The following is a 20,890-nucleotide window of genomic DNA, read 5'->3' as shown; positions in this document are numbered from 1 at the left end:
CTGCTCGAAGCAGGACCAATTCCCAGTTAAATCATCCCAGCCAGGGCTTTGTCAAGCCTGACCTTAAAAACCTCTAAGGAAGGAGATTCTACCACCTCCCTAGGTAACGCATTCCAGTGTTTCACCACCCTCTTAGTGAAAAAGTTTTTCCTAATATCCAATCTAAACCTCCCCCACTGCAACTTGAGACCATTACTCCTCGTTCTGTCATCTGCTACCATTGAGAACAGTCTAGAGCCATCCTCTTTGGAACCCCCTTTCAGGTAGTTGAAAGCAGCTATCAAATCCCCCCTCATTCTTCTCTTCTGCAGGCTAAACAATCCCAGCTCCCTCAGCCTCTCCTCATAAGTCATGTGTTCTAGACCCCTAATCATTTTTGTTGCCCTTCGCTGGACTCTCTCCAATTTATCCACATCCTTCTTGTAGTGTGGGGCCCAAAACTGGACACAGTACTCCAGATGAGGCCTCACCAATGTCGAATAGAGGGGAACGATCACGTCCCTCGATCTGCTCGCTATGCCCCTACTTATACATCCCAAAATGCCATTGGCCTTCTTGGCAACAAGGGCACACTGCTGACTCATATCCAGCTTCTCGTCCACTGTCACCCCTAGGTCCTTTTCCGCAGAACTGCTGCCTAGCCATTCGGTCCCTAGTCTGTAGCGGTGCATTGGATTCTTCCATCCTAAGTGCAGGACCCTGCACTTATCCTTATTGAACCTCATCAGATTTCTTTTGGCCCAATCCTCCAATTTGTCTAGGTCCTTCTGTATCCTATCCCTCCCCTCCAGCGTATCTACTACTCCTCCCAGTTTAGTATCATCCGCAAATTTGCTGAGAGTGCAATCCACACCATCCTCCAGATCATTTATGAAGATATTGAACAAAACCGGCCCCAGGACCGACCCTTGGGGCACTCCACTTGATACCGGCTGCCAACTAGACATGGAGCCATTGATCACTACCCGTTGAGCCCGACAATCTAGCCAGCTTTCTACCCACCTTATAGTGCATTCATCCAGCCCATACTTCCTTAACTTGCTGACAAGAATACTGTGGGAGACCGTGTCAAAAGCTTTGCTAAAGTCAAGAAACAATACATCCACTGCTTTCCCTTCATCCACAGAACCAGTAATCTCATCATAAAAGGCGATTAGATTAGTCAGGCATGACCCTCCCTTGGTGAATCCACGCTGGCTGTTCCTGATCACTTTCCTCTCATGCAAGTACTTCAAGATTGATTCTTTGAGGACCTGCTCCATGATTTTTCCGGGGACTGAGGTGAGGCTGACTGGCCTGTAGTTCCCAGGATCCTCCTTCTTCCCTTTTTTAAAGATTGGCACTACATTAGCCTTTTTCCAGTCATCCGGGACTTCCCCGGTTCGCCACGAGTTTTCAAAGATAATGGCCAATGGCTCTGCAATCACAGCCGCCAATTCCTTCAGCACTCTCGGATGCAACTCATCCGGCCCCATGGACTTGTGCCCGTCCAGCTTTTCTAAATAGTCCCTAACCACCTCTATCTCCACAGAGGGCTGGCCATCTCTTCCCCATTTTGTGATGCCCAGCGCAGCAGTCTGGGAGCTGACCTTGTTCGTGAAAACAGAGGCAAAAAAAGCATTGAGTACATTAGCTTTTTCCACATCCTCTGTCACTAGGATGCCTCCCTCATTCAGTAAGGGGCCCACATTTTCCTTGGCTTTCTTCTTGTTGCCAACATACCTGAAAAAACCCTTCTTGTTACTCTTGACATCTCTCGCTAGCTGCAGCTCCAGGTGCGATTTGGCCCTCCTGATTTCATTCCTACATGCCCGAGCAATATTTTTATACATAACTTTATCATCTCTATAAGTACTAGGCCAAATCCTCAGTTGATCTAAAACTGCATAGTTCCGATGCCATTTTACATAAGCTGATGATCTGGCCCATTGTGGCTTGCATTGCTTAAGAGGTATATGTTCTCATCCTAAGGAATATTGGAGAAGTTTGTTGAGGTAACATCTTTTGTTGGCCCAACTTCTGTTGGTGAGAGAGACAAGCTTTCGACCTGACACAGAGGTCTTCTTTAGGTCTACCCAGATTTTTGATGACCTCTGTATAAGCTCAAAAGCTTGTCTCCCTCACCAACAGAAGCTGGGCCAATAAAAGATATTATCTCACCCACCCAATAGCCTGGGACCAACATGGCTACAAGACTGCATACAATCCAAAGGAATACCACTTCACTGTCTAATTGATTCAGTTTGGCATTCCATGCCTGTAAGCGTTGCTCAGTGTTTGAAATAACACTAACTCGCAGTTTACCTATGCTTTATCAGTGTGCCCAGTGGGGACGATTGCGAACAAAAATTGTGTTCATATTGTGTTTTGAGTAGCCCTGTGCAGAGTTTCATCTAAAATTTCCACACCTCCTTTATGTGTTATGGCCCAAATCCACAAAGGGACTTAGGCACTGCAATGCAGAGCATCACAACGCCTAATTTTAGGTGCCTAGAAAATCACTAGAAGAACAATGAGATCCATAAAGCCAGAGTTTGGCACCTAGACCTCTATATAATACATGGAGAAAAAGATAAGCACCGAAGAAAAAGGGATCCACAAGAGCGTACATGCCAGGTGGGGAGCTCCCTATGCTAGCCAATGAAAGATGCTGCTGAGAGGGGGTGTCTCCTAAGCACCCCACCGCTCTCACAACAATAGTTATATAAGTCTGGGCTGCAGGACAGCACCTATTTCTGCTTGGGACCCACAGCTCAGAAGCCTTCTCCTACAGTCAGGCAGCTTAGGCACCTAAGCCATTTCTTGCAAGCAATGCCAGAAGAGAAGGATGTGGCAGTGCCTTCCTTATAACTTTTAGCTCAGTGGTTAGACCATTCACCTCGGATGTGGGAGGCCCAGGTTCAATTCTCCCAACCCCACTCTGTCTGATAGGGAGAAAGGATTTGAGCAGGGGCTCTCCCACCTCTCAGAAGAGTCCCCCAACCATTGGACTATGAGATAGTCTGAAACAGGGATGCGTCAGTCTCTCTTTGTGAAGCTGTTCCACTATAAAGAATTATTGGGCCAGAAGGAGAACAATTTTATAGGTTCATGGGTAGAGCACTCACGGGGGGGGGGGGGGGGGGGGAGAGGGGCGGGATTAGGAGACCCATGGTCCCTCAGTCCTCCTGCTCCAATGCCTATTTATATGCTGGGTTGGGGGGAGAAATTGAACAATTTCACATAACCTGCTGCTTGATTGTTCATTTATTGAAAGACATATTAGCTTCATATACACTACCTCAAGAGATTGACTGAATTGTCTGCATCTAGCAAAGGGAAACTTTTGAAAAGCCATTTTTTGATACACAAACTTCTTGCAAGTGGCATTTAGATGTAGCGTGATCTTTATACATAGTTGAAAGTAAATTATCCTCTCCAAAGAAGAGACCAGTTCCAGGAGGTGCGGAGTTCTGGCTCCTGCTGAAGTTGGTGGGAGTAGCAGGAGCTCAACACATGTAACACGACTGGGTCCAAAAAGAGCAGGATCAAGCAATGTGGCGAGTTCACTTGCCAAACACGACGGATGAATATTGTCCCTGAGCTTTCTGTAAAATTTTCTCATACCTACCCCACTGCTAGAAAGCTTGTGCACTGTGTAAATGGAGTAGATTAAAGAGTACCATTTGGTTCTGTATTACTACTAGAACCTACTATGCTTCTCTGTTTCCACCAACATCTCCAGTTTCTTACAGGCTAACAACTGTTTGTTGAACTAGAAAGTACCTTACTCGCTGTTTTGTGAAGCAGGAAAAAAGCTAAAATAGTGGCAAGCCTGGGACGTTCTAGGAAGAGTCTTTAGTGGTGATCTTCAAATAATTTTAATCAGCTAGAATGTGCCTTCACTGCATGATGCCCTTTATTATATCGATTTTCTATGCACCCATCATAAGCTCTAGTTGCATAAACAATTTACTTTTAACAGGACAGGAATTGTAATTAACCAATGGTAAAGCTTTAGAACACTTCCCCATCCCCTATAAACTAAAAACCAAACTCCTTGGATTAAGCAGTGTCCCAATCAGCCATGCAGCAGGGGTCCCAGTGGACTCAGGGATGGGATTAAAGGTAGGGTTGCCAACTTTCTAATTTCAGAAAACCGAACACCCTTGCCCAGCCCCCTTTCCCCACAGCTCCTCCCCCACTCACTCCAGCTCCACAGAGAGAGCTGCTGCAGACCCCCTCCTCATCCCCTCACCACTGGCCGGAGCCTCCAGCGTCCCTTTTCGACCGGGCATTCTGGTCAAAAAACAGACACCTGGCAACCCTAATTAAAGGGTGGGAGGCAGACCGCATTCTGCAGCTGGGACAGAGTACAGTTTGACACTCTCAATGGGCAAAAGGGTAGGGATCAAGAGAGACATAATTGGGAGACTACGGTGAAATAGAGGGAGTTGCCAGAAAAGAAGTTTTCCTTTTCTTTACCTGGTTTATTTCCTGCTGCCTCTAGCCTGTAGGGTGGGCCCGCATTTGTGCTTGCTGCCCTTCAGTAGCTGGTTATATAAAGACTAAGAGCACTAACCCTATAGCAAGCTAACAGCTTTACTTCAAATTATAGATGCCAAAAGTCAAGAGATCTATTCCCCAGGAAGCATGAGTGCAGTTTAGCAGACAAATGTAATGTCTGTGTATGCATCCAGTCATGGACCACTACAACATGACTGAGCTGAAAGAGCACAGATCTTTCCTAATGATTAGCTGGGGCAGGAACAACATCATCGTCAATAGCTGCTTTTCAAATCAGACAAGTACAGCAAATTCCTCCTACTCAAAACATAATTCACTGAACAACTATCACGGCTAACAAGTTATATGATGAGCTGAAAAAGAAACTCAAAAATTAGTGGAAGTCAGAGACTAAAATAGTAGTGGGATAGTGAGCTAGCTGGCCCGTAGAAAAGAAAAAAGAAAAACCTACTGTGAATCAGTTTATGTGCAACTGATAGAAGATTAAATCCTTGGATGAATAAAGGGACATTTCCCATTCACCGCTTGCTAAGACTACGTATGTAGCTCTTGTGGACATTATGGAGTGATTATTCATGTAACGCAAGGCACCAGAGCAATACCCCTCCAAAAGGAGGAGATTTTTTTTTTGCCAGTCTCCTTCCCCTGCAATCCTTAATGTTATTTCAGAAAGCATGCACGGTCGGTAAAACAACGCTGCATGAAACACTATTTCTGTAACCAGAAATCAGCCCCAATACGCCTCTATTCATTCAGTTCCTGCTTAGTGAAACCTAAAGGTGGTCCTTGATTTTCCGAAACTATGGTAGATCACTGATAAGTGCAAGGTATGCTTTACATGATAGACACCTGTGCAGCTCCCCCAGCTACCATGGGAGTCATGCATATGAATTCACGGGCAGGATGTGGCCCTCGCATTGTGAGAATCAGTTTTTTTTAAAAAGTCTGCCCCCAGTTAAAGCTTTCTGTCTTCTAACAAAGCCATCATTACACCTAATTAGTTTACACTGTGCAACAAAAAAAAATGCACAGCATCAATCCCACTCATTCCAGAAACTAGGACAGGCATCTGAGATCGACTCTCAGCTCAAAGAGCAAATGGCTAAGACAGACAACTCCAGTTACTGCAATAATGTGAACAAATTTATAATTAAGATCCTAAATTTTACTATACATATTCAGGAACTTTAAATACTATGCTCCCTAAGAACAAATGATCAGCTTCTATGATGTCTACTTTAGCCGCCTGACAAACGAAGCATTTTTCAAACTAAATGCTCTGACAAAAGCATTTTAAGGGCTAAACCTAGTTATAAACTAACTTTTATATTGCCTTAAATAAAAAAAGATATACCCACAGTGTTTCTATTTAGTACCGTCCTTCTGCACTCTATAAGCTCCCAATATGGAAACAAAAATATGGAGAAGCCCACCCCATAACACCAAATATTTTCCCAAATATGTGACTTTTGTCTGACAACTCAGTAATTGCTTCTGAAACCTTTATAATCAACCCCTCTTCCTCCCTGCATTTCTACCATTGATGGTAGATGAAATGTAGAACACTAGCATGCACTGAATTTGTTGAAATATTTTCCCTTTGCATTATTAACAGACCTTTTTGCTCCACTTCAACTTTTAATTTATTTCACAAACTTAGGCCACTTTCCTAGAAATTAACAAAACAATTTAAGTTGCCATAAAATGTTCAGAGCATTAAGTGGCAAAAGCAACAGATGGAGACGGTGGTGAAAGGGGATAGAGGTCATCCAAGAAGCTGATATTCAGACTTCCTCTTAACATTTGTATAACTCCGCTCTTCAAGCTTTGCTGACACATGAAGTAAGATCACCATTTATTTCTTCATTCTGTGATAATTCCTGAGTTTGCAAATTAGTGGTTTAATTAGTAGTGAGGTTCTACTGTAAAGTTCAGAGAACATACAGCACCATTTTATTCCCTTTATATGAATAATTCATAACTCTCAACGTGGTTCTACTGCATAAGGGTGTATTCTACCTTAAGGAATATGCACTAGAAGGCTGAATTTGGATACCTGTGAACACAAACAGGACAACCAGTGCAAAAACATTCACAGCGTATGCAGCTTGTCCAATGAAAATACAAAAAGGGCATTGCTTCAGTTTGCTGAAAAGCAGCATATCAAATACACATTAGGTCATCCTTAAAAAGTGCCAGTAAAATACATGTACATACGCAAAAAATAGATTACTGAGCATGCACACATCCATTTCAGACAGAAAATGAGTTACATGTTGGCCCAACTTCCTTGTTTGCATCTGTATATTTGTGCTCTCAAGTGCTATTACAGTACTTATTTGCAAATAAAATAATCTGCAGGCACAACTTAGACTCTGGCTTTTGTGTCTCATAACGGCAATATTTTCATTGTATGCTAGTTTACTTAGGCCACGCTTGTGACTTGGCACAACACTGCAGGGAAGTAAGGAATAAGACCTCCACTGCAGACCCTGTCCAGCTGTGCCAGGTTTACCCAGATTATGAGCCTCAGTCTGAGAGGGCAACAACGGTTATGCACCTGTTAGCTCCCCATGAACGAGTGAGGTAAGTTGGAGTGTAAGCGGACACATGGTTTCTATCCCCTTGTGCGTGCCACAAGATGTTAGTCCAGTGACAGATAGTCAAATCACTTAATGAATAACTGGAAGTGCACAGGTGAGGACCCAACAGAATAGAATAAGCTGGAAATAAGATGAGAAGAGAGTATGCTACATCTACTACAGGGCCAATAATTCCTACTCTTCCCCTCCTCCCAGCACAAGACAGAAGCTCCAAAGGAACTTAACTTGTCTGAGGGAGAGATCTTTTCTGGAGCTCCTCCTGGGGCAGCACAGCTACCCACCACCCCCTACAGAGGAGAACAGTACATTAATGGGTTAGTGGCTGTGTTTATGAGCTCCATAGAAGAAATGAAACATGCAAAAGGATACGACTGAGAAAAGAGAAGGCGGCCAGAGCAGAAAACAGCATGATACTTTTATTATTACCTCTCATCCTCTCTCCTCTTATTTTTAGGTTTATTACAGTAGTATCTAGGGTCCAACAAAGACCAGGGCCCCACTGTACAACACAATGTATAAACTGATTAGTAGACAGTCCCCATTCAGTAATTCATTACACCCATCACTGAATCCTGTCTTAGGGGTAGTGACTGAGCACTCCCACAGTATAAAATAATTATACCACCACCACTGGGAGAGGGAGCTCCCTCACCCTCCCATCATGCATAGTACACCTAAAAGCAAACAAGTAGTAATGAGAAGGAAATACTCACTCCAGGCCTGGGCCTGCTCCCAAGGAAATCAATTCCACCTCTGTTACTGGTTTCAGTGGGAGCAAGACCAGGCCCTTTGCGACTGACCCAGCTCCCTTTGAAATCAATGGCAAATCTCCCATTTACTTCAATGGGTACTGGATCAGGCCCAATGTCCTCAGAGTCTGATAAACACTCAGACCCCCAAGCTATCAACTAAACCAAAGAAAAAACTAAGGAGACTCTCACTCACTATCCCCCACCAAATTAACGAATCAACAAAAAGAAAAAATTCTGGAATCTCACTAAATACTTTGGGATGACTGAATTAGTGGAATCACCATGAGTGGGGCTACCCCAAACAATGTTACCCCAAATAAGTGCCAATAGAACCTTCACTCCATATCATCCTACTTTGTTTATGATGTTTTACAAAAATAAAAACCTAACTTTAGAATAACAAATTTATTTGAGCACTTCAATCTCTCTGGTCACTCGATTACAGACCTAAAAGTCACAATATTACAACAAAAAGACTTCAAAAACAGACTCCAATGAGAGACTGCTGAATTGGAACTAATTTGCAAACTGGACACCATTAAATTAGGCTTGAATAAAGACTGGGAGTGGATGTGTCATTACACAAAGTAAAACTATTTCCCCATGTTTATTTTTCTCCCTACTGTTCCTCACACGTTCTTGTCAACTGCTGGAAATGGCCCATCTTGATTATCACTAAAGGTTGTGGGTTTTTTCTTCTTCTCTGTCCTGCTGGTAATAGCTCACCTTACCTAATCACTCTCATTACAGTGTGTGTGGTAACACCCATTGTTTCATGTTCTCTGTGTATATAAAATCTCCCTATTGTATTTTCCGCTGCATGCAGCCGATAAAGTGAGCTGTAGCTCACGAAAGCTTATGCTCAAATAAATTGGTTAGTCTCTAAGGTGCCACAAGTACTCCTGTTCTTTTTGCGGATACAGACTAACTTGGCTGCTACTCTGAAACCTAACTTTAGAATGTTTTTGTAGCTTTTTAAAATCTTTGAGACTATTTTTAAATATCCTCACTATTTATAAAGCCAGGATATCTTAGTTCCATGAGTCCAAATTGCAGAGGGTTCAGAGGGATAGAAAAATTATAAACAGTACATTTTAGAAAACACTAAAAAGAGATATATGATTTATAGAAGAGCTATTATAACGTCATGATATTTAAGGTCTGCCAGCAAGAGGGAAAAAATCCCTTATGCTATTAGAAAAGAGGGATTCTTAACTCTCTAGTGACAAAGCTGCCATTTCTGGCCCTGGTGGTTCACAAAATATCAAAACTCAAACCCAACAATAGTGGAGGGCTGCATATTCCCAATCCTGAACTCCAGACTACTGTAAGGTTGTGTTTGGGACAGGGGAAACAAGTTCTACATGTGGGATGAAAAATATTTTTGGAGGGCTAATATTGGAAAGGACTACTCCAGTACCATGCATTTAGATCTTAAGAAGAATGATTCACTTTAGAAAGCATAACATTTTTTCCATATCAGTGAGATTTGTATATACAAATAATGACCTGGTCTTCAAAACAAAGAAACAGATCCTATTGGCTACAGAAATGGATTAAATGTCCCTTTAGTTCTATAAAGCCTAACTAAGGTCTGGGTTTTCCACACAAGGAATAGAGCTGGTTAAAAATGCCCTTCACCCCCAAAAAGTGAACTTTTTTTGCCAAAATTTAGAAAAATTTCTACAAGCTCTAACATCATGAAAGCTACTTAAAATTGAATTCACCTGCAAAAGAAAAAAATAGGTTTGTGCCTTAGGTGTCACAAAGAAGCAATAAAGTAGGATTGGAAGTTTTTCCATTTTCTCCTTGCTTGTTGAGTAAAAATTCAAGACTTGTCTACCCTAAGGGGTTTTTTGTGTGTTTGTGTGTCTCCTGTAAAACTCTGAAGAGCTGTTGGAGAACTAGAGTATGACATGAGTGACAATAATGTGAACCTTGAGCAACTGAGGGCTTGTCTTGACTAGGGTGTTTACCTCACGTTATTTGATTGAGGGAGTTACCATGTTTTCAAATTTATTGGCAAAGGCTAGTCTGGACACTCCCCAACATTTGTTCAAGGACACAAATGTCTGTGCTGACTTGGACTGAGAATAAAAGGTAGCTGTAAACATTTTTCACTTGAACTATTACACACCTATAGATGAGATCTAGCAAGACTGATTTACATTTACTGATAGTTGACTTCTAACTGATTTTTTTTTTTATAAATCTACCTTGTCTGGCCTCTCAAAAGGTTATTATTATTATCTATATTACTGTAGTGTCTAGGGACGCCAGTCATGGACCAGGACCCCATTGGGCTGGGTGCTGTAAAAACAGAACAAAGTCTACAATATCCACAAAACCCTTTTAAATGCTCTTGCCTAAATAACAACACATACTTAAGTATTGTAGAGATAATGTTTTTGCCTGCCCATAATGCCTCTCTCATTTTCTCTTTCTCCAGTCAGCTTTGTGTTGCTGGTCTCATAATTCTCTGGCTCTCTCAATGCTTCATTTCTTCAGATGGGCTCATTTTAAGACTTGTAAGCCTTTGAAAAATTAAAAACAACGACGGCCTTTAGTCTTCTCCCCTTCCCCCGCAACTCTTACAGAGCTAACAGAGTATATGGTGACTTATCAGGCACCTGGAAAAGATGGTACTGAAGAATTGGAACTGCTTTGAAATTTATACATTCTCTTCACAGTCATGAACATTTTATATGAGATTGGATGTTTACTATCCAAAATTATTGAATGATAATTCACTCATTAAATAAACTAGACTTTCTGGCCTTAGAGGCAGCTAATACTGCAGTTCCTTCTATCCTGAAATATTTTTATAATTAAAAAGACTCACTTAAAATGGAACAGCATGAATGAATTCATCCAGATCATTGCTATTATAATGAATCATTAACATTCTAATAAAAATTTTATGATGATGAATAATACAGTCAAAATGATGAGACATGGAAAATAAAGCATTACTCTGCAACGTATGAGAGATAATGTATTTAATGATAAAGTGATGCTATGGAAGTTGGTAGGCTAAGTTTTGGGGGTTTTTTTAAACAACCTCAATACTGATCCCTTCTAGAGATCTTACTTTCTAGATGCTTTTCATATATTTAATTCGCTCACCAAACATTTATAACTGATCTGGAGAAAAAAATATTTATAAAAATAGAAACACGTGGCTACTTAATATCAATAAATATCAGTTAACACAAACAGCTGTCTAATTTCCTCCCTTAGAAATGGCTTTTTGATTTCAGTGAGAGATAGCCAAGTTTATGAACGCAGAACTGAATCTCAGTGTGTGAACACTCATTTGTTGAACAGCAACCTTCATTGAAAAAAAAATCTTCTTATCATTACCATACTATATGTACTATATTATAGAAAACCATTATGTAGGTTGGATACAATTTATTTGATATTTGCACCAGGATTGTGTATCTTGTCACATTAGAGAGATTCAAACAAACAATTATCCCAAAGCAAACAGCACAAAATAAATCCTTACTTTTATCACATATACCCACTGGTGGGATAAATATCCTCTGGCAACAGCCTCAATGCCACACTAAAGAAATGCATCTTTGCGCTGCACTAAATTTGCTCTGTAGCACACCAAATTAGCACACTAGTGAACTGGCAGTAAGGAGCAAAATCCTAAGATGAGCTCCCTCTGCCAGATGTGCTTCAAAGACCAGCCCCCCAGTATATTGCAGTCATCCAGCCTGTAAGTGACAAAGGATTCAGCCTGCAAGTGTCATGAGGGATTAAAACCTTCATTATGGTATCTGGAGATTTATTTGGCTGGCCCATGCCTTTAGATAACTTGTTTACTATATGTCACAGCAAGCAATATTGTACCAACAAGAAATTTTCCCCTTGTTAATGACATTACAAACAGCGCTACATTCAGACAGCTTGCTATACCTTAGAATTTGAAGTGGATTCCAAAAAACAGAGCCTGTTGCCAAATCCTTCTGCCGCAAGGCACAGTTTCTGTTGCTCCTTGTGAACAGTTGCAGTGCATTGCAGAACCACTTCATCATCCTACAAAAAACAGACAAAAATTGAACATGGTTATGGTTTCGATCCTATAGGACTTTGGGAAGCATTTACAAAGGCATAGCTAAACATCGGAAGTAATCAGCCACAAACAGCAATAGAAGTGAATCCCAAGGTAGCTTTCATTCTCGGAAGGGAAAATTTGGATGATTCAGAGGGAATCACCACAATAATGCGCTAAGATGCATGTTGTTTTGTTTGTTTTGAATCATATTGAACATCTCATCTATTAATATTGATTTTTGTTTCAAGGATAGACACAACAATGATTGGGGCCCCTAATTCTACTATTACTGTAGTCAAAGGAAATGTTGCCCTTGACTTTCACAGATCCTAATTTAGACCCCAATCCTGCAAAGGAATCTGTTCCCAAAGTCTTTCAGATGGCTCCCTTTCCAGTTTTGGGGCCTTAGATGCCGCAGTAAAACATTGCTACAATGTGTTTATATTCTAACACCACATTTCTTTTTAAGAAATGCATCACAACAAAAATAATGTACTAATGTAATGTAATAAACACTAAACACTTTGCTGACTCTGACTTATGAAACAAATGATAGTTTTTCCAGAATAAATGTCATTCAGGTGACTATGAAAAGGTTGCACTTAACATCAGGTGCACAAAATATTACCTAACAAAAATGTAGATTGATCAATGCAACCAGAAGCAGGTAGGAACCTGTAAGTATGAAACTCATTTTTATGGTCATCAGTGCAGTTCTTAATTAAACACACACACAAGCTGCTACATTTCTTCTATGTCCTATATGTAGACCAAGCATTTTCACGATAAATGATTGAGCTTCAAGTTGCTGGAGATAATGGGGTATGGTAAAGTTAAGTAGTGTTAATTCCCAGGAAATGCTATGCATCTCAACCACTTCTGTGAAATATTTTATTGACCCAAGAATCTCTTTACTTACATTCAATGGCTCTTTGTAGCTAGATATGTGCTGCTTACAAGATAATTTTAATTAACTATATAATATACCTGAATGTAACCATGTAATAACACCTGGGGAAGAGTCACTTAAATGTCTATTGAACTCACAAGGAGAGCAGAACTGGGGTGGGAAAAATGAAAATTCTTATCTACTCTGCTCACCATTTTTTACTCCTATGCAAAGGAAGGTTGTATATACTATGTGAACTAAGGGACTTTTCATCCTTAGCATCAGTCTGTGGATTCCAGGACCTGTTATTAATGCATTTTACATGACTGCTTGGCACTGAAAATTCAAGAATTTGCTGAAATATATTACTGCCCAAAAATAAATAAAGCCTCAGTACAGCAGTACATTAACTTCACACATAAAAGAGCTGGGCGATCAAGTATCTAGAAACTAGTACTTCTCCTCTGGGTGAACTCTTCTTATACCCTGTATCTATCCACATGGGCCTCTTGTACACCAACTTTCAGTACTTCAGAGCTGCTTTGTTCATTGAGAGGCAAAAAAAAATCATTTCTAATAAAGCCTTAGTTTTATAATATTAAAATAAAAACTTGAATGTTAATTTTTGTTGTTACCAGTCTGGAAACTTAAGTCCTCTCTTTCTCCAAAGAACACATTCATAGAACCTTTTCCTGTCCCCTTCCCCTAACCAATCCAAACCCCACTAGAACAGCAACCACCGTTACCAGTTGCCATTGGTTCACCCCACTGCCTGCAATGACCCTGCCAATAGGGTGTGCAAAGCAGAGTGGCAGTGTAGCCTTGTGGCTACACCAGAGACAGGGAAGTGAGGAAGTGCAAGTTCTCTTCCCAGCTCTCTCATTGATTCGTGATCTTTCTTTGTGCAAATAATTTAATCTCTCTGAATCTCTGTACCACTCTGTATAACGGAGCTAGCAATGACAATCCACCTTTGCATAGTGCTTGGAGATAGAGTATGAAAAAAGTATTTGCACGCCATCTATCATTATTATTTGCTTAAAGCAGCAATAACTAAAAGGGTTCTTTGGCTTCAGAAATGCAGTTCCCTGACACACAGCACCACGTTTCCAGACTACTGCTACTTCCACCTGGCCATGCCCCCATTACTGGTATACAGCCCAGAATACATGTTGGTGTGGAGGAGATGCTGATAGTTACAAGGTAGGAGAAAGCATACAGTGTAGCTGACACACCCCACCACACACTCCCTTAACCCATTTTATACAGATTTTCTCTGATTTTGCTATCTTGTGCAGTGGAACATACGGCCCGTTGCCCTTAAATTTGTAGCTCAAAAACAAAGTATGCTATCTTAAAAATAAGATAAAAATAAAATAAATAAATAAAAGTTTGAATAGCTCCTTCCAAATGTACTTCCTATGACTTAATAGGTTACCATGAGATTTTCACTGACTAGAATGTTAATCAGACATGTTTTGCAATGTACACAGATATGTATAAATTTGAAATACATGCTGTATAATCATGGAGTGGTTGAGCCTCTCATTTTCGTTAGCAGCTTGGGCTTGATGGAACTCACATATCCATATTGTCCAAAACATTTGATGTCTTTGTCAGAGTAAATCAGAGTCAGATTTAGTTCATTATAATGCTCATTTGAGTTAATTTTCATTCTTGTGCATGCCACTAGAAAAGCATCTAAACAGTAATACCCTGAATTCAATCTTCTGCTTTTGTTGGCTGTATGTTTAGAGGAATCTGACATATTTGCACCATCACTGCACTGCAGAATTGGACTCAGAAAAAAAATCCCATTCTTTTTCTATAGACTTTAGAACTTTAAGTAGACCATTTTCTGAGTATCAGTGCATTTTTCACACCTATTTATAGATCAGGGTATGTTCTCCCATTAACATATTCCTATAACCATAGGTGTTAAAATATAGAATTTCCTTAATTGTAGTTGTTATAAAGTCACTACAAAAAGACCTTGTGACATTCAGAACAGCCCCAGGGCAAAAGGATTGGGCACCACCCTGATATCTAGCAATAAGTTTCAGCTTGCATGACCAGCCCAGTGTACCCCAACTCACTATTGTTATAACCTGTATCTAAAAGGTGTCATGTCATTGAAAAGCTCATAACTCACTGATTATTAATACAATTGTGTAATGTAGGTGCAAGCAATTAATGCAAAGTGACAGACGCCAGCACCTTGTACTTTTGTGGAAACTCCTGACAGATGGAGTCAGCCGTGGCTGGAAAGAGAAACTATCTTGAACAAAGCCTACATGTTGGTAAATTAAGTTTTAGATTTTTAGATGCAGGTTTTCACTTTTGTTTGCTTGTAACCCTTTCTAAGTTTATTCCTTTTACTTGGTATCACTTAACTTATGTCCTGTTAATAGGTTTCTTTTATTTTACTATAAACAGACCCAGTTCTGTGTTTGAAACTGTTTACCCCAGTTGAGTTAAAAAGTGTGATGTGAATGTCTCTTTACAGGAGCAACAAATATTTCTCCGAAGTGGACACTTCAGGGCACACAGTTATGGAGAAATTCGGGACCGGGAGTGTGTTGGATTCATCTTATTGGCAATGGCATTGGAACAATTTGTGTAGTGGGGGTGCTAAGAGCCATTGAAGAAAACTAAACCCTGTATATGATGGAAACCACTTCAAGTCAAGCAGTGCGGCAGCACCCCCAGAACCCTTAGTTCCAGCACCCCTGCTTATTGGTTGTAACCAAGGCTGGTGGGAGCCAGAATGGGGCTGTGGGGATGTAGACAGGCTGCTGGGGCCAGAGCTGCTGAACCAGGGCTGTCTAAGCACATAGACACTCAGGGTGTGTCTACACAGCAAAGAAAAACTTACAGCTGGCCCATGCCGGTCAGTCAGCTCAGGCTCACAGGACTTGGACTGCGTGGCTTTTCATTGATGTGTAGGTTCTAAGCTCAGACTGGAGTCCAGGCTCTAGGACCCTGCAGGGTGGGAAGGTCCCTGAACTCAGGCTCCAGCCCTAGTCCAGAAGGCTGCACAGTAATGAAACAGCCCCATCCCCACAAGCCAGAGTCAGCTGGCACAGGCCAGCCATGGGGTTTTTCTTTGCTGGGTAAACATAGCCTCAGGGTATGACCTGCAAGCTTCTTGCTGATTGTGTGCATCCCAAGCTGGGAGCTACAGTTGCAAGGCATTGTAAGGCACCCAGGGTTGCCGGACAAGTGGAGACACCTCCACACTGGATTGTGCCCCCCAAACCCTGACTGGACAATGAGACCTATTTCTAATTTCCTCTCAGCCCTCATGTAAAGAGGACTGAAGTATGCCTTATCCTAACTATTTAATGGGCACTTAATGTACTTTTCAAATATTCTTAAATCTTTAATTAGGAAGTTTCCCAAACTGGTTCCATTCCTTCTTTAACCTTCTGAGCACTTTTACACCCCATCCATTATGTTGGAGAGGTTTTCTGACATCACAATTTTAGCTGTCAGTCACCTGTCAGGTTCAAATTGATAAAAGCACTTTATGTCTCAGATGGGTATAATTGCATCCTTCTAAAAGTTAGGTAATCACATTTTATTAGATATTCCTACTCCTAATCACTTCTCTCCTACCCTCCTGATTTTCTGCTTAAAGTCCTTTGGTACAGTCAACAGTAGTTGACAAAAACACCTTAAAAACATTTAAAGAATTCAATAATTCTAAATACCTCGTACACCCTCTAAGTTGTCCACAGTCATTTGAATGCCCCATGTCCTCTCTCCTCCTGGAGAGAATCTGTCCTAAAGGTCACAATACCCCCAGTGATGTTGGGAAGTATCGTTATCTCCATTTTACGCCAGGGAAATGATTTACACAGATTGAATCACCTACCCCAGGTCACACAGTATCTGTGGGATAATAGGAATTGTATCCAAATCTCTAGTATCCTTCATCACAGTCTTAATCACAAATCATTTTTCCTCCCAAGCTCACAAAGAATTTGTATCCCTGCTAAAGGTAATGCAGTACCCACCCACAAGTTCTCATTTTAGAGTCATGAGAAGGTTGCAGGCTAATCTACTTATCCACACTAGACCTCGAATGTCAGCCAGTACCTAAATAAATCATTAAATTATAATGTCTCTGCCAACGGAAAGATATCCTGCTTTGCATTACGGCAAACAACAACACAGTCCCAAAGAGAATGGAGAGGATGCTACAGCTGATTATCCAACAGTGTGACATTCCAATAACTTCTTGCATTGTTCTGGACTATAACTGGATTGCTCATTTTTGAGTGTGTTCCTTAAAATAACCTTCTTCAAGCTGTATTCTTCAAGCTGCATTTTTGAAAAATGGATAGATACTGTGTATCCCACAAAGTCACTCTTGTTTAAATATCCAACTCTGAAAAAGCCAGGACTACTATTGAGCCAATAGCAACAAGTAATCTAAATAATAAGATTTCAGTAGTGTCACTCTGTGTGTCACCCTGAAGTCTAACATGTCTGAGTCACTGAGAAGCAAGGGAAGCAGCTACAAGCATGGTTGAGAGCTCTCTATTCAGAATGTCACGGTGTTGAATCATCACTGAGTTTTGTGGTCTGTTGCCATCCAATTTTTAATTTCTCAGCCATTTTGACTAGGAATTACACCCATGCAATGTACAGCTTCAGTAAGACATAGCTATGTCATGCCAAGAGTCCTAGACCATTGTGATATCAACGGTGACTCTCACAATCACCACTCATACTCTACAGCTAATTTGCATGCAACACTTTCATTGACTGTAGAGGAAGACTGGAGAGATGGTGTCTATCTTTGCCCAATTGCCACAGTTCTTCAAAAACCAACCCCACACAACAATCAGCACAGACATCTACAAACACAGAGAGACCCTCTCCATAGCACACCCTCCTCACTCACCACCTGCATAAATCTCTCAGCACAACTCCAGACAACATAACCAACCAGCCCCAGCACACACAAATCAACACAGCCCACCCTCCTTCCCCACTTGCACAAAACACACAAAAACCCCAGACACAAAACACAACCAGCACACACAGTAATCCCTCACTGCAGCATACACCCTGCATTAACCACCTACATAACTCACCACGTCTCCCAGAACTACCCCATACCACAACTCAACACAAATCTCCCAGCATACCACACACATATTTACTAACAAAAAAACCAGAGCAATAAAGCCATGGGTCATCACTAGTAGGATCTTAATATGCAATATAGCTGTTCATTATAAGCTACTTAATTACTTAATAAAATGTTTCTACTTGGTGGAACTATACCAGCAACTAAATGATTCAGCAGAGGAAAAGAACCCAGTATCCATACAATACTATTTAAAAAGAGTCCTAAAAAGAAAAAGTTTGCCAGTTCACAGCACAAGACATGGCAAACTACATGCCCAAAGAGACACACCAGAGGGCCAGGTTAAGAGAAGAAACTGTTTTCTGTGGGTAGCAAATATCCACAGACAACTAGCATAGGCCTATAATAGATCTTTATTTCTTCTGCAGCGCTCAGATAATCTCTGTTCTCCAACCTAGTCTCTCCTGATTACTTGAATGAGTGGCACGCATTTCGTGTAAAGGGTGGCTGATGGCACATTTTAAAGCGTTGGCATGCTATCTTTTATCATCAGATCATTTCTATTATTGATCATTTTTAAGTCACAGCTGAGCATGAATGATTTCTTTGAAATAATCATACTATTTTGGTTTTGCCCCTTTAAGGCCATGAAAAGTAACACTATGTGAGTAGTCAGACTTGCCCAGTCCTTGAGCTGTCCAGAGCGGAACTCTGGTAATTATTTTCAAACCCCTGGAGTTTTTATAGCATGTTGGGGGCACGGGGTGGCTCCAGGAAATACTCTAAGAATTTAAGCCCTGGACTTGACTAATCCTTAACCTCCTCAGTATATTATAACTATTTAAAGGATTACAGCTGGCTGACTGAATTCCCACAGATCATTGTTCAAATAGGCTTAGTCTACACACATACCCAACCAGCCCCTCTATTACCTTTCATAAATGCTCCATCAGCGGTGGGGGAGGGACCAGGACATTTGCATTCTGTGTATTTCTGACACACTGTTTGGTAATAGTTTTTGAACAATCCTGTCTCATTTTTAATTCTGCATTGAACTTTAAGCATTATACTTTTCAAAATGTTTATCAACCATGCCCTTTGCCTTTCTCATCATTCATGGACTGACATTCATTTCATAGTGGCTAGACTCTACAGAGCTTACCAAATACAGTGCCGATCATTTAGCATTGAAACAGTGTCAGTGATCCATCCAGATGTGTCTCAGATTTTAAAATAATATGCACTTGAATAGCACATTTCACCCATGGATCTCAAAGCATTTTCCATACATTAATTAAGCTTCACATCAACCTCCTGAGAAGGAAGGAATGTGGAGGAAGTGTTCACTACACAAGTAAAATGCAGTCTGCTCTTAAGTGAAATGCAGCTGTTTTTCCAAACCCCCAAGTTGTGCAGCTGGGTTGACTTAATTTTTTTAGTTTAGGCCTGGCCTATGGTTAATAAATTTCCTTGCTAAGCCAATGTTTTTGTCCCAACTATTTTCTTTGGAATTTACTAGCTCTCTCTATTATTGCACCCTTCCTTTCTCTCTGTCAGTCTGTCTTTCTCCTTGCTGCATGCTATTTGCCCACCCACCTCAATTCTACTACTCATCTGTACAATCTTCTTTCCATCATTTTTGTCCTTCTCTGTGCTACGGCCTAATGGAGAGAGTTGATTAAAACATCACACAGTCTGTTTGCAAGTCTGTTTTAAAATAAGAATATCTTTAGTAGAATCTGAGTCTCACAAGCATCTAACCACTGAAAAACTTCAAACCCAGGACACTCAAAGCAATAGTTATTGCCACACTTCCTCTTTTGCAGATTATTTTCCGTCTGAACCCTTTTAACTGAAAGAGAACAACTAACTATTGAATTGGTAGGGTGAGGAAGAGAGAGAGAGAAAAAAATGCATGTCATATACACTGCATATGACATTTCCTGAAAATCCTTTAAATTACATGCTTGTCAGATTAAAGTAGCTACATTTCAAATGTGAAAACCCAACATCATTGATTAATACATATTTTCAGAGTGCCTAATGACTATTCCATTTGTTCATCAGAATAGTTCAGTAAAGATAAAAATGAAGGGTATCCAATTGTTTCTTCCTATACAAAATTACCCTGGAAAAGATAGATAAGGGAAATAATGTTATACTGTATAAATTACAATCCCTCTGAGGATTTACTCTGCTTCTATAAAATGTAATATAAACTTTTCTTCCATATGTCCAACCCCTTCTGATTATTAGCTCCAAGTTTGTTGCTTTAACTATGCAAGAGAAACAAAATACTGTAGCTTCTACTACTACTAAGGGTTTTGCATGAAAAGTTGATGATAGACAATCTAGAAATTTGTTGCAAGTAAACAGTTATTTACAGGAAATATATATAGCAGTACATTGAATAAAATATCTGAAAAACTTGACTACTACTTTTCCAGATGCTTCAATATTTTACAGGATTTAATAGCCGCAAGGAGGATATAGTAAATAAACATGCAATATTACTTTAAAGATTTAAGAAGTGGTTTGATGTAATTATGACATGCTGATGTGGTAATCATGTTATCCAATACAAACCACATCAAAATGAAAAATCTGATGCAACTTTAACTATGGTCTTGCTCATGTTCCATCATGGTACTACTTTATTCTGAAAATACCATATAAAATACTTGGAGACTGTTAAATCTGCAAAATTAAGCACCTAATGCCTGAAAATGTCAAAAGTTATGGCTGCACATGCTGATTTAGTTCTGCCCCTTCATATTTATGCATACAGGGCTTGATCCAGTTAGTACTGTAGTCAATGGAATCTTTCCATTGATTTCAATAGGCAGAGAATCACGCCCACAGTGCAACTTTTAATCACATACCATTATTTCTGCAGAAATGTGTATCATTCTGCAGCTAGACAGCGTGCAATGAATGACGAAGGAGTTCACACATTTGTTTTAAATTAAG

General features: G+C 40.4%; 1 protein-coding gene across 1 annotated transcript in view; it reads right to left on the bottom strand.

Moving 5' to 3' along the window:
• RYR2 (ryanodine receptor 2) overlaps positions 1-20,890 on the bottom strand; it is a 743,716-nt gene that overhangs the window by 531,444 nt on the left and 191,382 nt on the right. The window contains exons 4-5 of the mRNA XM_077812173.1: positions 19,517-19,581; positions 11,792-11,911 (exon numbers count right to left, since the gene is read on the bottom strand). Coding sequence (XP_077668299.1) covers positions 11,792-11,911; positions 19,517-19,581 — 185 coding nt within the window. The remainder of the gene's footprint in view (positions 1-11,791; positions 11,912-19,516; positions 19,582-20,890) is intronic.

Source organism: Eretmochelys imbricata, chromosome 3 (genome assembly GCF_965152235.1).
Source record: "Eretmochelys imbricata isolate rEreImb1 chromosome 3, rEreImb1.hap1, whole genome shotgun sequence".
Taxonomy (NCBI): Eukaryota; Metazoa; Chordata; order Testudines; family Cheloniidae; genus Eretmochelys; species Eretmochelys imbricata.
Note: the sequence above shows the minus strand (reverse complement) of the source record. Positions and strands in the feature narration are given on the sequence as shown.